This window comes from Cetorhinus maximus, chromosome 3 (genome assembly GCF_964194155.1).
Source record: "Cetorhinus maximus chromosome 3, sCetMax3.hap1.1, whole genome shotgun sequence".
NCBI lineage: Eukaryota > Metazoa > Chordata > Chondrichthyes > Lamniformes > Cetorhinidae > Cetorhinus > Cetorhinus maximus.
In genome coordinates this window covers 112134281-112149851 of record NC_135881.1, presented here as the reverse complement: position 1 = coordinate 112149851, position 15571 = coordinate 112134281, and the positions used below count along the sequence as shown (strand labels likewise).

The following is a 15571-nucleotide window of genomic DNA, read 5'->3' as shown; positions in this document are numbered from 1 at the left end:
ATCCACATGCAATTATTTTCCTTTAGGTATTTCCCCCTAAAGCCGTCGGTGTGTGCTTATTTGAAGGAACATTATGCTCCTTCTCCTAGATACTTGAAAAAATAAGCAATGCTAATGAAATCTCTATAACTTTCAAATCCCCTTCTCATTTTTTTTAAACATCCAAAGTTACTTCAGAGTTCCGTAAAATGGTTATAGGTCACTTAAGTTTCCACCATGCCTCCTTATGTAATATTTCAGCAGCAAATTACTCACAACTTTGTTGCATTATATATTTGGATAATACCACATTGTACTCCCTAACAATTTAATTTCTCTATTAAAAAAATAATTTTTGTCTTAAATTCTGCAGGAGATATGCAGAATGAATGCTATGTTATACAGGACTATAGTACCTTTCTTCTACTCTTGTAGATATATATTTAAAAGTGTATGTATATAAAATACCATAGGACCTCTTTTGTTTTTAAGAAAGGAAATGCAACATTCTCCCATTATAAGACTGCTAAAATCTTATTTCTGTTGCAATGTCTCAAACTAAGTGCTGATTTTACTTTTAGCTTACACCCTGTGTTCTTCAATGTAATAGGATCTTTACTGTGGTGTCTACTTTTTACAAGATATATCAATGCTAGTTTGCTAAGGACTATGATAGAGTGTATTTCAGTTCCCACTAAACTTTCCCACTTTGTTATCACTTGCAGATTCCGGCGCCAGCTCTCCGAGCCATGCCATTCGTTCCCACCTCCTCATGGACTGCCCAGGGAAGGTCGTCCGATGTACCAGAGGCAATTGTCTGAGCCCAACATTCCCTTCCCGCCTCAGGGCTTCAAACAGGAATATCATGATCCAGTCTATGAACATGCCACCATGATTAGTGGTCCAACAAACCAGAGTTTTCCGCAGCCCATGATGATTAAGCAAGAACCACGGGATTATGCATATGATTCAGGTTAGTGATCTTGAAGTACAAATGCACAAAATAAGATCCAAGGTAGCAGCATCAATGAGAGGAAAAGCCTTCAGCTGCAGTTTATTGAATAACTGGCTTCTACTATTACACTGAAGGGACTGCTACCGGTCATTTTCAGCCCCAGTGGAGCCTCAGCGTGAATCCATTATCTGGTGTGCTAGCATTAGAGAAGTGCCTTGGGCTCACATTTCCATCCCTCCTTGTGTGGAAATGGCCGGAGATATTGTAGTTATTAAAGATAAACTCATTCATCACCAGGACTGGTTACTTTGCTACGGTTGTGGTGCTGCTCAGATAAAGGTCTATTTTCTCCAGATCTTTTATCTTCAATAAGAGTTGTGTTTGCTTAAAGGACAACACTGACGTTCAACACCTCACTAAAAAAAACATAAGATTCCAAAAACGATTTAGCTGCTGTGTAAACCTTGTGTCTTTTGACACGACTGCTTAATTTTAATCAAAGCCTATGTATATTTATATATGCGTGAATGCATCTATCCACCCATTAATCTGCCTATCATATATTAAAATCTTGCATATGATGCACATTATCACATAGTTCCTGCAACACCTCAAATAACACTTCTCTGTCATGTTTATAGGAACTTAGGAGTGGGAATAGGCTATTCGCCCCTCGAGCCTGCTCTGCCATTCAATAAGATCATGGCTGATCTAGTTGTGGTCGCAACTCCACCTCCTGTCTGCCCCCATCACCCTTGGCTCCTGTCTCTATCAAAAACCTATGTAACTCAGCCTCGACTAAATTCAATGACCCAGCCTCCACTGCTTTCTCGGGAAGATAATTCCACATACTAACTATCTTCTGAGAGAAAAAAAATTCTCCTCATCCCCATCTTAAAAGTAAAACCCCTTATTTTTGAACTATGTCCCCTAGTTCAAGTCTCCTCCCAACAGAGGAAACACTCTGCCGGCAACCACCTTCTCAAGTCCCCTCTGGATCTTATATGTTTCAATAAGATCACCTCTCATTCCTCTAAAGGGGGTGGCAGTGATGTAGTGGTATTGTCACTGGACAAGTAATCCAGAGATCCGTGATAATGGTCTGCAGACCCGGGATCAAATCCTGCCACAGCAGATGGTGGAATTTGAATTCAATAGAAATCTGGAATTAAAAGTCTAATGATAACCATGAAACCATTGTCGATTGTTGTAAAAACCCATCTGGCTCACTAATGTTCTTTAGGGAAGGAAATGTGCCATCGTTACCTTGCCTGGCCTGGCCTGGCTTATATGTGACTCCAGACCTAAAGCAATGACTCTTAAATGCCCTCTGGGGATGAACAATAAATGCTGGCCTAGCCAGTGATGCCCACATCCCATGAACATTTAAAAAAACAAACTCCAGTGGGTAACTTCATACGATAAGCCCTTCATCCCAGGAATGAATCAAATGAACCCTCTCTGAACTACTTCTAATGCAATTATATCACTTTTCAAATAAGGAGACCAGAACTGTATACAGTATTCCAGATATGGTCTCACCAAGGCCCTGTACAGCTGCAGGAAAACTTCCCTGCTTTTATATTCTATTCCCCTTGCAATAAACACCAACATCCCACTTGTCTTCCTAATCAATTGTGGTACGTGAATTCTAATTTTCTGTGATTCTTATACCAGGACACCCGGATCCCTCTGTACCTCCGAGTTCTGCAATCTTTCTCCATTTAAATAGTATACTGCTTTTCTATTCTTCTTACCAAAGAGGACAAGTTCATATTTTCCCACATTATCCTCCATCTGCCAATTTTTTGCACACCCACTTAACCTATCTTTATCCGTTTGCAGGCTCTCTACTTCCTCTTGATGACTCACTTTCCTATCTTGGTGTAATTGACAAATCAAGCTACCATACATTTGGTCCCTACCTCCAAGCCGTTGATATAGATTATAAATATTTGAGGCCCTGTACTGATCCCTGTGGCACTCCACTAGTTGCAGCTTGCCAATCAGAAAGAGACCCACTTATCCCTACTCCCTGCTTCCTGTTTGCTAACCAATCCTCTAGCCATGTTAATATGTTACCCTCTAAACCACGAGCTTTTATCTTGTGTAGTAAACTTTGGTGTGACACCTTATCAAATGCCTTTTTAAAATCCAAGTACACCATATCTACAGGTTCCCTCTAACCATCTTGCTTGGTACTTCCTCAAAAAACACTAATAGTTAAACATGATTTCCTTTCTCAAAACCTTGTTGACTCTGCTTGATCACATTACGATTTTCTAAATATCCTGCTATAACTTCCTTAATAATGGATTATAGCAATTTCCCTTGCTAACCGGCCAATAGTTTCCTCCTTTCTATCTCCCTCCTTTCTTGAATAAATGTGTTACATTTGCTATTTTCCAATCCACTGGGACTCTTCCGGAATCTAAGGAATTTTGGAAGATTATAACCAATGCCTCCATTATCTCTATAGCCAATTCTTTTAAGACCTTAGTTTGCAGGCCATCTGGTCCTGGAGAATTGTCAGCTTTTAGGTCTGATAATCTTCCTAGCTCCTTTTCTGGCACTGGTGGTTGTTTTAAGTTCCTCCCTCCGTTTCACTTCTTGGTTTTCACGTATCTTCGGGAAGTTTTCAGTGAAGACAGGCACAAAATTCAATGTCTCCACCATTTCCTTGTTTTCCATATTTCAATTTCCAGACTCACTCCCTAGAGGACTAACAGGAAGTAGAGAGTAAGCATAAATGGGTCCTTTTCAGGTTGGCGAGATGTAACGAGTGGTGTGCCACAGGGATCAGTGATGGGACCTCAGCAGTTTACAGTTTATATAAATGACTTGGATGATGAGATTGCCAAACTTGCTGTTGACATAAATATAGTAGGAAAGTAAATTGTGAAGAGGACATAAGGAGGCTACAAAAAGATATAGGTGATTTGATTGTGTGGGCAAAGATCTGGCAAATGGAAAAAAGTGTCAGAAAATGTGAAATTGTCCATTTTGGCAGCAAGAATAAAAGAGAAGCATATTATCTAAATGGTGAGAGATTGCAGAGCTCTGAGATGCAGAATGACCTGGGTGTCTTAGTGTATGAATCGCAAAAGGCTAGTATGCAGGTATAGCAAGTAATTAGGAAAGCTAGTAGAATGTTATCATTTGTTGTAAGGGGAATTGAATACAAAAGTAGGGAGGTTATGCTTCAGTTGTACAGGGTACTAGTGAAACCACATCTGGAGTACTATGTACAGTATTAGTTACCTTATTTAAGGAAGGATGTAAATGCATTGAAAACAGTTCAGAGAAGGTCTGCTAGACTAATACCTGGAATGGACAGGTTGTCTTATGAGGAAAGACTGGACAGGTTAGGCTTGTATCCGCTGGAGTTTAAAAGAGTAATAGGTGATTTGATTGAAACATATAAGATCCTGAGGGGTCTTGGCAGGGTGGATGTGGATAGGATGTTTCCTCTTTTGGGAGAGTCTAGAACTAGGGGTCACTGTTTAAAAATAAGGGGCCGCCTGTTTAAAACGGAGATGAGGCGAATTTTTTTCTCTCTGAGGTTCATGAGTCTTTGGAACTCTCTTCCTGAAAAGGCGGTGGATTCTTGGTGAGCAAGGGTGGTGATAGGTTATCGGGGTAGGCGGGATGCAGATTTGAGGTTACTACCAGGTCATACATGATCTTATTAAGTGGTGGAGCAGGCCCGAGGGGCTGAATGCCCTACTCCTCCTTGTTTGTATGTTCATATGAACCATATTTCTCTGTGTGCCTGAAGTCGCATATAGGCTAGACCAGGTAAGGAACAATAAATCTTCATCCCTAAAGAGTATTAATAAGCTAGATGGGTTTCCTTTTTTTACAACAATATGGCAAGTTTCATGGTCACAATTAGTAATACTAACTTTTTATTCTTATTTAATAGATTGAATTTAAGTTTCCCATCTGCCATGGTGGAATTTGAACTCATACCTTTGGATCATTAATCCAGGTCTCTGGATTACCAATCCAGTAACATATCCACTATGCTACTTTACTCCTTTATAAATCAAAGGATGCTAATTGTTGGAGATTAATTCACCCCTGCAGAAATAAGAAACCACAATTACTTGGATTTACTCACTTGGAACAGTGGCCATTAAAAACATAAATCAGCTAAGTAGTGGGAAAAAAAGAAGAAAGAAATTGCAATTATATAGCCCCTTTCACAACTATAGGATGTCCCAAAGTGCTTCAAAACTATTGAGCAACTTCATTGAAGTGCAGTCGCTGATGTAACTTAGGGAATTGTATGGGCACATCAGATCCCACAAACCAAGGAGATGTGACAAGACAATCTCTTTTTGGGGTCTGAGTTGGCTAAATATTGCCACAACACCTGGGGAACACCACTGCTCTTCTTCAATAATGCAGGGATCTATTAATCCCTCCTGAGGGGAACTTTGAGTCTTGGTAAGCTTATCATCTGAAAGACGGCAGCTCTGATAGTGCGGCACTCAGTACTACATTGAATGAGGCATTCGTATAAATCACCTTGCCAAGTTCTTTGATTGAGACTTGAACCCATTCCCTTCTGATTCAGAGGGGACAGTGCTAGCACTGAGCCGAGGCTTGCACCATTAATTTACATCATTACCTGTTTTTTTCAATTTGCAAGTAATTTTTCTCTGTTATGCAGCTGATATGTGCTGTTGGTGCAAAACTGGTCCAAAGCTTGAATTATATACAGCTTCTTTATTTCTGAAAAATGTCTGATCATTGACAAAAGAGACCATAGATTTGTTACATCGGTATCATTTTTGGAATCTTTTGTTTAAACGGTTATATATAAGGACCAATTCTATAAATATGCACTTTCAATGGGCACAGTCTGTCATCAGATGCATAATTGAATAAATATCTTCTCTTTTGTTGCACAATTTTATTGGTCCTTGTGATCCCTGAATCTTCTGTCATTGATCCTGGTAACATCTTTCCATTAATTGCTTATCCCTACTAATGTCTTTCCAATGGTCACTGCTAATGCAGTACCTATCATCTTACAGCTATGTTGGTTCCCATAATTAGCAACAGCCACTTCTGTGCTAATTGCATATTCAATCTTTCTGCTCTCAGCCATACCTACAGCTCTTTATGCTATATCTTGTCTGAGGGTCTAAGTTTGAGCCTTACCCCTCAACATACAATTTTCAACTCAGGTCACATAAGAGCTCCTGATTAACCTTAACCTCAACTCCAACATATATCTTTCCTTTGGACACCACATACCTGCACACCCAAATCTGATTCAACCCTAATCTGGCATCGGGCTCATCTTCACCCTAGCCCACATGTTCCCCTTACCTACCATGTGAACCAATCTTACAAACCAAACACCCAAGCCATATCCGATTATCCTGGTCAGAATATGAATATAGGAAGAACAAACATCTTTCCATAAAAGGATGGGAACCTGGCTTAATATCTCAATCCATTCTGGTGCAACACAGCACATGACACTGAATTTTAATGTCAAATGCCATTAAATGTATTGGCTGCAGTCGTGTGCTCTGTATTAGCATAAAAAGAAAATCAATGGCCAAATTTGGAAGTGAACGTAATCATGGGTATTGTGATTGTATAAACTCAGGAAGAAAAATTAAATCAAATAGGGCCCGATATGTATTTGTGACCAATGTTTTAAAATAATTAGACTTCGAAGACAAACAAATCTGACATTAACTTTACTGTCAGCCTCCTTTGTAACACCTAAATTTCTTCAGGAATTTATGTTTGCAGTATGGAAAGGTACTTCATACTTCTATTTGTCATTAGACAATTTATTCATGTGAAGTGTACCCTTAGGATTGATGTACATGAATATATATTTTTTGTTGCACTGTCAGCTTAAGTGGTCAAAAGTCACAGAATTTCAGCAGCAGTCAACAGCTTTCTGAGTTCAACACATGTCAACAGTATAATCCGGATTTATTCTCCTATTACAGTGTTATGAGGTCAAATGGACTCTGGCTGTCTTCCTAAGCCAGTAATGGAAGGCTGAAGCCACATTAGACCGATCACGTCAACTTTACTCAAGAGTGATTGATTCAATCCATCCCCCTGGGGCCTCTGCACATAAGCTGAACTCAGGCATGAATGGAGCTAGACAGCATTGAGTTTCATTCATAAAATGGAGTGAAGGGAAAGACTAGAATTCCCAGTTAGACTGGGCAGGGTGTACAATTCTAGCAGCTGCTTCCTTTGCCAGATTATTTGATACAATCATCACTGCAACAGGCATGCCCAATGTAAACTGACACCATTCTTCTGCCTTTGTGCACAATTAATGCCCAGCGAATGAGGATGGCCCATTCACATTGTGGAGAGATAACAGGAGCTAGCTAGTCTGAATTCCATTCAAATACTTCTTCCAGCCACACACCATTGTGAGTAGGTTTCAAGTTTCAGACGCAAGCCACATAAAGGGAACAAGAGCAGCCCCACATGGTAATGCAGGGAATTCATTTACAAGGTCACTGTGAGGTAGTTAGCAATCTCGTTTCTAGCAACCATATTTCTGACATTTGATTTTGCTTCCCTTCTCCACATCAAGCTGGACAGCCCACCTTGCTTCCTTTCTTTTGTCAGCCAAAAATTTAAAAAATTAAGCTGTTCGCTCTTTCCTCTTGGTTTGCATATAGTTGCAAAATTATTGAACGTCAATTCGTAGCTGCTACTTATTTAATCATTTTGTATCTGACAAATATTGTGGGAGAACAACCCCGTCAAATAATTTCTTCCTAAAAGATAGATTTTAAAACTACTTAGATGGGAGCCCTAAAAGGGGTGATGGGACAAACAATTTGGATTACATGTACCAAGGAGTTATTCCACAAATTGCTAGGTTGTGAGTTCTTAAATCTCAGTAATCAGTTACAGATTCACCATATGGAAGAGATTGGGTGTAGGCTGCCCAGTTTGTGGTTTGTAGCGCAGAGACTTGAGCGAGAATAAAATTGGGCAAGTAGATCAACTGTTTGTGGGTGAGTATCTTGGGAGTGGTGAACACGGTATGACCATGTTCAAGATATAAATAGAAAGGGAAACAGCACAAAAATATAACAATCAGCATTAGATTGGATAGGTGGATGAAGGGAAAAGAGATGAAGCAATAGAGGAACAAGGTGATTAGGGCAGTTTGAGCATTTGGATGGTAAATGCTGACACTGACTGGTTGGGTGGAGTGGCCTGTTTCATTGTTCTGACTTCTATATGTTTCTGTGAAAATGAAATGGATCTAGTAAACTCTTACTCAAAAACAAAATTGTGGAAGTTACGCCTGAATTCAACTCTGATAATTTTTTATTTTGTCTGAATCACATTTTGAATGTTTTGTATGCTAAATGCAATTCAAGTAAAGACCGGAGAATACTGCAGCAGTCATTGTCACAGTTGAATAGCTACAGTAATGAGCTGATTCAGTTCAACAGCAATCCAACTCAAGTGGTTCTAAGCCATTTAAACATAGGTTATGTGTAAAAATCGCATCAGAAAAGCCAAGATTTTAATGGAGTACAACTTAATTTTGCTAAAGTCCTATGGTTAGAGATCAGGCCTGAAGCCTAAAACTATTCTGCATTGTGATATCTACCAATGAGGACAGTAACATTTATAAATGGACTGTTTAAGTGAATGGAAATTGTTGCTTGGTAGTACAGAAACTTGAATATTGCTGAAAGAGACATATTGCTAAAGCTTCTCGTCTTGCACTCATCAGGGCAAATGGTAGAATGTCAAATTTCTCACGATCACAACAATTTATATACAGGAGAAAAGGGTGCTAATTTGTCGGCAAGTTGACTTTGATTGGCCGAGGCATTGCCATGGAGAAAGCAATGGGAAACTATAGGCTCCCCAAGCTCCTGGGTAATTCAAAAAAGGCGCAAGGCTTGAACATATTCCTTTTGTTTGTAGAGAACAGGTCCCTGCGTATGAATGCATGTTGCTTCTAGCAAGCATAAGTGAGCCACTTTTTGAGCTTGACTGATTATTCTAAGTTGGTTGTTACTGTAACTATTAACACACTCAGGATTGTTCAGCAAGTGCTGCCCAATCATGGAAACACATCTAACAGAAGACATTTTGTTTTGGGTTTTGGAGGCACAGGCTGGTTGAGTATGGTCTGTACTCTGCCTATTACGAACAGCCGGAGGAACATGTTATTTGATTTGATCAGCCAAACACTGGGACGTACTACACACGTACTGGTATCGCATCGGCACTGAAATTCATACACAACATTGCTTAATTGTATGGTTGGCAGAACATTTTTCAGTGCCACTGAGAAACTTGCTAGATAAAGAATGCAGGAGAATTTTTACAAGTGGTCTGAATCAGAGAGCTGAAATAATACATTGGATTGTTGAGCAGAGGTGAAGCTATTTTATTTAGGGAAAAACTGATATGTAGGGGAGAATTTTTAGCTTTGGTGATGGTGGAAATGGACAGAATTGGTTTCCAAGGAAATGAAAATCATATGGGATGTATGAGTGACCAATTTTGTTACTGCTAGTTTTCTAGCCCTGCTGAAGTTGCAAATAAATCCCATAATCACATAAAGTCAAAAGTGGTTAATCAGCAGCCTCCGTTGTAATGCACTCGAGAGGATCTTGGTCAAATACCTTCTCTAAACCTCTGGCAGATAGAATTATTCCATTTTGACTTTGTACCTGTACATAGTTTTTCTGTAATCATAGAATCACAGAAATTACAGCACAGAAAGAGGTCCTTTAACATATTGGGGAGGAAAGCCAACATTTGACTATATGACCAGCAAAACAATTGCCAATTTAGTGTTTGTTCTGTGTACGCATTTGGCCACTGCACAGCTCATTAGAGCCTTTTGTAGGCAGCCACACCAGCACAGGCCTCATGTTAATATTGAAATGAGAGCCCTGCTCACATTTTAAGACCTGTTTGTGAAATTTGTTAAGACTGGTTGTATCTACAGTGGCCCAACCAATGGCTGGAGTTTGAGGGTGTAGAGCTCTTGGTCACACTAACAATGTAACGTAGCCCTCACCTCAATAGGGAGAGCCACAGGACCCTACAAGGGAGAAACGATGACACATAGCTTCACAGAGGCCTAGAAAGTTTGAGTGGTGCCATGTTATTCTACTGAAGAGAGGCTCTGGAAGAGTCTCATGAACAAGTTCATTTTTTTTAAGCTCCCAAAGGAAACAGAGGTTGAAATAAAAACAGCAAATGCTGTAAAAACTCAGTCAGTACAGCAGCATCCGTGGAGAAAGAAACAGAGTTAATGTTTTGAGTCCAATATGACTCTTTTCACAATTGGAGGGTTCTTGTTCAAGATAAGCAAATCACTAAGGTCAATTAGATTTGTCTTTTAAACATTTGGAGTCTTTGTCTAAACTTAGCAGGCTTTGTTGCAGCTCTCTGCAGGTGAGGATTTCATTTGAGGCCTACCAGGGCCCTGGTGCAACTTCTAGGCTTGCCCAGGAAATCAGACATGCTGTTTTGACATGTGATGAGTGTAGATAGGAGATTCACCCATGACCTCCACCCCTAATGGGGGAGAATCCCAGGGGAGTTGGGACCCGTCCCTTTTCCTGATTTCCGACAAAACATCAAATCATTTTATGTCTTGACCCCCAGACTGGGACTTCAAATCCTTAGTGTTTAGGATATTGTTCATTTTCCCACAATATAACATTTCACATCTCCCTGCATTGAACTCAAAATGCCACTATCCCACTGTGTATCTGACCTATATCTTTCTGCTATCTCTTGTATTCTTCACAGTTTGCCACGTCTCTAATTTGGTATCATTAGCAAATTTTGGTATTAATCTTTCTGTTTCTATGATCAATTTAATTAAATAAATGAAATTAAAAGGAGGGTCCAGCACAAATCTCCCGAGCACACCGTTACCCACATTTTCCATTTACCTTTAATCTCGGTTTTCTGCCTCAGTATTCATGCAGCGACTGTTTCTTTAATGGCATTTGTCTTAATTTTCAAAAAGAAAACCTCTTAAATGGCATCCATTTAAATGGTTTTTGAACATTCTTCACATTCCCTTTATCCTTTCTGTGATTTCCTCAAAATATTCAATCAGATTAGTTTTTGGACCTGCCCTTTACAGCACCGTGCTGGCTAGCCCTGATTAGCTCATGCCTTTCTAAGTGCTTAATAATTTCATCCTGAAGATTATGAACTCTGAAGGGGTAATTTTACAAAAATGCAATCCCAGTGGGGAACCTTTTCCACTGGGACTGCATATTAGAAATGCAGCCATGTGTCCGCACAATTTTCTGTCCATTTAAGTTCATTGGAAAATCACGGAGAGTGAATACCTACGTTCCTGATATCCAAACAGGTTGGGGGTGCTCCGCATCGAGATTGCAGTTTCTTAAAATGACCCCTTAGAAGTGTGCCAACAACCAACATAAGATCAACTGGCTCACAATTTACCCAGTCATCTCCTTCCCCTTTCCTGAACAAGGATGATGCAATCATGGGGCTGGATTTTCTGCTTTGCCAGGAAAGTGGGATTGAAGGCAGAGGCACGTAAAATCCAGTGGATGGCTCCCTGCCGCCTTCCCACCCACCCCCGACCTACCTGAAATGTTGCTGGGAGGCGTTGGATGGCCTGCCTGCCCTTGGGCCTATTGAGACCCATAAATGGCTATTAATTGGCCATTTAATAGCCACCTAAGCGCCTCATCCTTCCCCTGCCGCTATTTTACCTGCTGGAAGGTGAGACCCAAACCATCCAGGAATCCTGGCAGGCTTACCTGTGCAGACAGGTGTTGAGCAAGGGGGAGGGGAGGCTGGGACCCTGCTTTGTGGGTCCCCTGGGCTTATCAGGGGCACATCTCCCACCCCTTTAACCAGGCCTCCCCCGCCCTCCATCTCCCCCCACTCTGCTGCCCCAGCTAAAAGGTCAGGGATGCTGGGGTAGGGACCGTGGCCCCTGGAAAATCTAGCCCATGGAAAATAAGTTTATGAATGTGCACTGCTGGAATAGTGCTTCATTTGCAGATGGTATAAATCGGAAAATAGAACAGAAAACAGAAAATGCTGGAAATACTCAGCAGTTCAGGCAGCATCTGTGAATAGAAAAACATAGTTAATTATAGGCTGGATTTTATGGCATGCCACTGCTAAAAGGTCCATGGAGGGAGTCCACTCATGATCCCACAGCTGCCCTGCAGCAATTTAATGCTAGGAGTAGTGTTAATTGCTTCAGGGCGAGACTGCCACCCTTTTCTCAGTAGGAAGTCCCGCCTTAGAGAGCTGCCAGTCAATCAGATGGTCGGAGGCTCTGTAGTCCCAGCAGTGCCAGCCAGGATTGGTGGCCACTGCTGGGACTACAGGCTGTCCCACCATGATGAGAAGCCCAGGTAGTCTGGGGTTGGGGGTCTGGTTCAAGAGGCTGGGGGAGGGTTAAGAATGGGGTACCTTGGGTTAGCTACTTGCATGGCATGGGTCTCATCTCATTTCAGGTAAAATGCCAGCAGGGCTGGAAGGCCAATAGGCCCAAGGGCGGGCAGGCCAACTGATGCTTCTCCTGCTCCCCCTACTATTGCACAGGTTGGAGGTGGCCGGGTAGGCAGATGAAAGGCTTCAAACCCCCCAGCAAGTAATATCCAGTCTCAGTGTTTTGGATCTGAAAAGTTAACACTCGTTTTGACCTGTGTGGAGACCAATAACTTTTAAAAGATATTTGAATTCCCAGTAACTGCTGACGGAATTGCACAACAAGATTTCAAGCTTTTAAGACTTTCACTGTAACAAACAAACTAAAAGCAACCTCGACTTAACATTATGTAGTAGGCGTCTCTGGCTAGGCCTGCATTTTTATTGTCCATTCTCAATTGCCCTTTTGAAGATGGTGGATGAGCTGCCTTCTTGAACCACTGTTGTCGATGTGTTGTAGGCACACCCACACTGCTGTTAGGGAGTTCCAGGATTTTAAGCCAGCAACAGTGAAGAATTGGCAATATAATTCCAAGTCAAGAAGGTGTGTGACTTGGAGGCAACTTGAGGGTGGTGGTGTTCCCATGCATCTGCTGCCCTTGTTCTTCCAGATGGCAGTGGTCGTGGGCTTGGAAGGTGCTGAAGAAGGAGCCTTGTTGAATTCCTGCAGTGCATCTTGTGGATGGTACACACTGCTGCTACTGTGTGATGATGGTGGAGGGAGTGAATATTTGTGGATGTGGTGCCAATCAAGCAGGCTGCTTTATCCTGGGTGGTGTCAAGCTTTTTGAGTGTTGTGGGAGCTGCACTCATCCAGGCAAATGGAGAGTATTCCATCACACTCCTGAGTTGTGCCTTGCAGATGGTGGACAGGCTTTGGGGAGTCAGGAGGGAAGTTATTCTGCACAAAATTCCCAGCCCCTGACCTGCTCTTGTTGCCACAGTATTTATGTGGCTAGCCCAGTTCAGTTTCTGGTCAATGGTAACCCACCAGTATGTTGATAGTTGGGGATTCAGCGATGGTAATGCCATTGAATGTCATGGGGCGATGAGTAGATTCTCTCTTGTTGGAGACGGTCATTGCCTGGCACTTGTGTGGCGTGAATGTTACTTGCCATTTGTCAGCCCAGGCCAGGATATTGTCCAGGTCTTGCTGCATTTGGTCATGGACTGCTTCAGTATCTGAGGAGTCGCGAATGATGCTAAACATTGTGCAATCATCAGCGATCATCCTCACTTCTGACCTTATGATGGAGGAAGGTTATTGATGAAGCAGCTGAAGGTGGTTGGGCCGAGGACAGTAGCCTGAGGAACTCCTGCAGTGATGTCCAACAACCACAACCATCGTCCTTTGTGCTAGGTATGACTCCAACCAACAGAGAGTTTTCCCCCTGATTCCCATTGACTCCAGTTTTGCTAGGACTCCTTGATGCCACACTCGGTCAAATGCTGCCTTGATGTCAAGGGCAGTCACTCTCACTTCACCTCTTGAGTTCAGCTCTTTTGCCCATGTTTGAACCAAGGCTGTAATGAGGTCAGGAGCAAGTGGTCCTGGTGAAACCTAAACTGAGCATCTGTGAGCAGGTTATTGCTAAGCAAGTGCCACTTGACAGCACTGTTGACTACACCTTCCATCTCTTTGCTAATGATCGAGAGTAAACTGATGGGGTGGTAATTGGCTGGGTGGATTTGTCCTGCTTTTTGTGTATAGGACATACCTGGCAATTTTCCACATTGCTGGGTAGATGCCAGTGTTGTAGCTTAACTGAAACAGCTTGGGTAGGAGCGCAACAAGTTCTGGAGCACAAGCCTTCAGTACTATTGCCAGAATATTGTCAGGGTCCATAGCATTTGCAGTATCCAGTGCCTTCAGCCGTTTCGTGATATCACGTGGAGTGAATTGGATTGGCTGAATACTGGCATCTATGATGCTGGGGACCTCTGGAGGAGGCCAAGATGGATCATCCACTTGGCACTTCTGGTTGAAAATTGTTGCAAATGCTTCTGCCTTATCTTTTGCACTGATGTGCTGGGCTCCTCCATCATTGAGGATGGATTATTTGTGGAGCGCCCTCTTCCTCTTAGTTATTTAATCACCATTCATGACTGGATATTGCAAGACTGTAGAGCTTAGACCTGATCTGTTGATTATGGGATTGCTTAGCTCTGTCCATCACTTGCTGCTTTCGCTTTTTGGCATGCGAATCGTCGTGTGTTGTAGCTTCATCAGATTGACACCTCATTTTTAGGTATGCCTGGTGCTGTTCCTCGCATGCCCTCCTGCACTCTTCATTGAACCAGGGTTGATTCCCCAGTTTGATGATGGTGGCAGAGTGGAGGATATGCCAGACCATGAGGTTACTGATTTTGGTTGAGTATAATTCTGCTGCTGCTGATGGCCCACAGCGCTTCATGGATGCCCAATTTTGAGTTGCTAGGTCTGTTTAAAATCTATCCCATTTCACATGGTGGTCGTGCCACACAACTCACTGGAGGGCATGCTCAATGTGAGGACGAGACTTAGTCTCCACAGGACCTTGCGGTATTCACTCTTACCAGTACTGTTATGAATAGATGCCTCTGCGACTGGTAGATTGATGAGGATGAGGTTAAGTAGGTTTTACCATCTTGATGGTTCCCTCTCCACCTGCCGCAGACCCAGTCTAGCAGCTATGTCATTTAGGACTCGGCCAGCTCAGTCAGTAGCGGTGCCACCGAGCCACTCTTGGACATTGAAGTCCCCCACCCAGAGTATATTCTGCGCTTTTGCCACCCTCAATGCTTCCTCCAAGTGGTATTCAACATGGAGGATGATTCATCAGCTGGTGGGAAGGGGGGGGTGGCGGTTGTGCGAGTGGTAGGTGATAATCAGCTGGAGGTTTCCGTGCCCATGTTTGACCTGATGCCATGAGAGTTCATGGGGTCAAGAGTCGATGTTGAGAGCTCCCAGGGCAATTCCCTCCTGAATGTATACCACTGTGCCACCACCTCTGGTGGGTCTGTCCTGTCAGTGGGATGGTGATGGTGGTGTCTGGGACATTGTTTGTAAGGTATGATTCTGTGAGTATAACTATGTCATAATTTTGTTTGACTAGTCTGTGGGATATCTTGCCCATTTTGGCACAAGCCCCCAGATGTTAGTAAGGAGGACTTTGC

The 15571-nt window shown here is 42.3% G+C and overlaps 1 protein-coding gene across 3 annotated transcripts in view; it reads left to right on the top strand.

Annotated features, from left to right (window-relative positions):
• etv1 (ETS variant transcription factor 1) overlaps positions 1-15571 on the top strand; it is a 146786-nt gene that overhangs the window by 73212 nt on the left and 58003 nt on the right. For all 3 annotated transcript variants that reach the window (XM_078538832.1, XM_078538831.1, XM_078538834.1), the window contains one exon: positions 705-952. In XM_078538832.1, coding sequence (XP_078394958.1) covers positions 705-952 — 248 coding nt within the window. The remainder of the gene's footprint in view (positions 1-704; positions 953-15571) is intronic.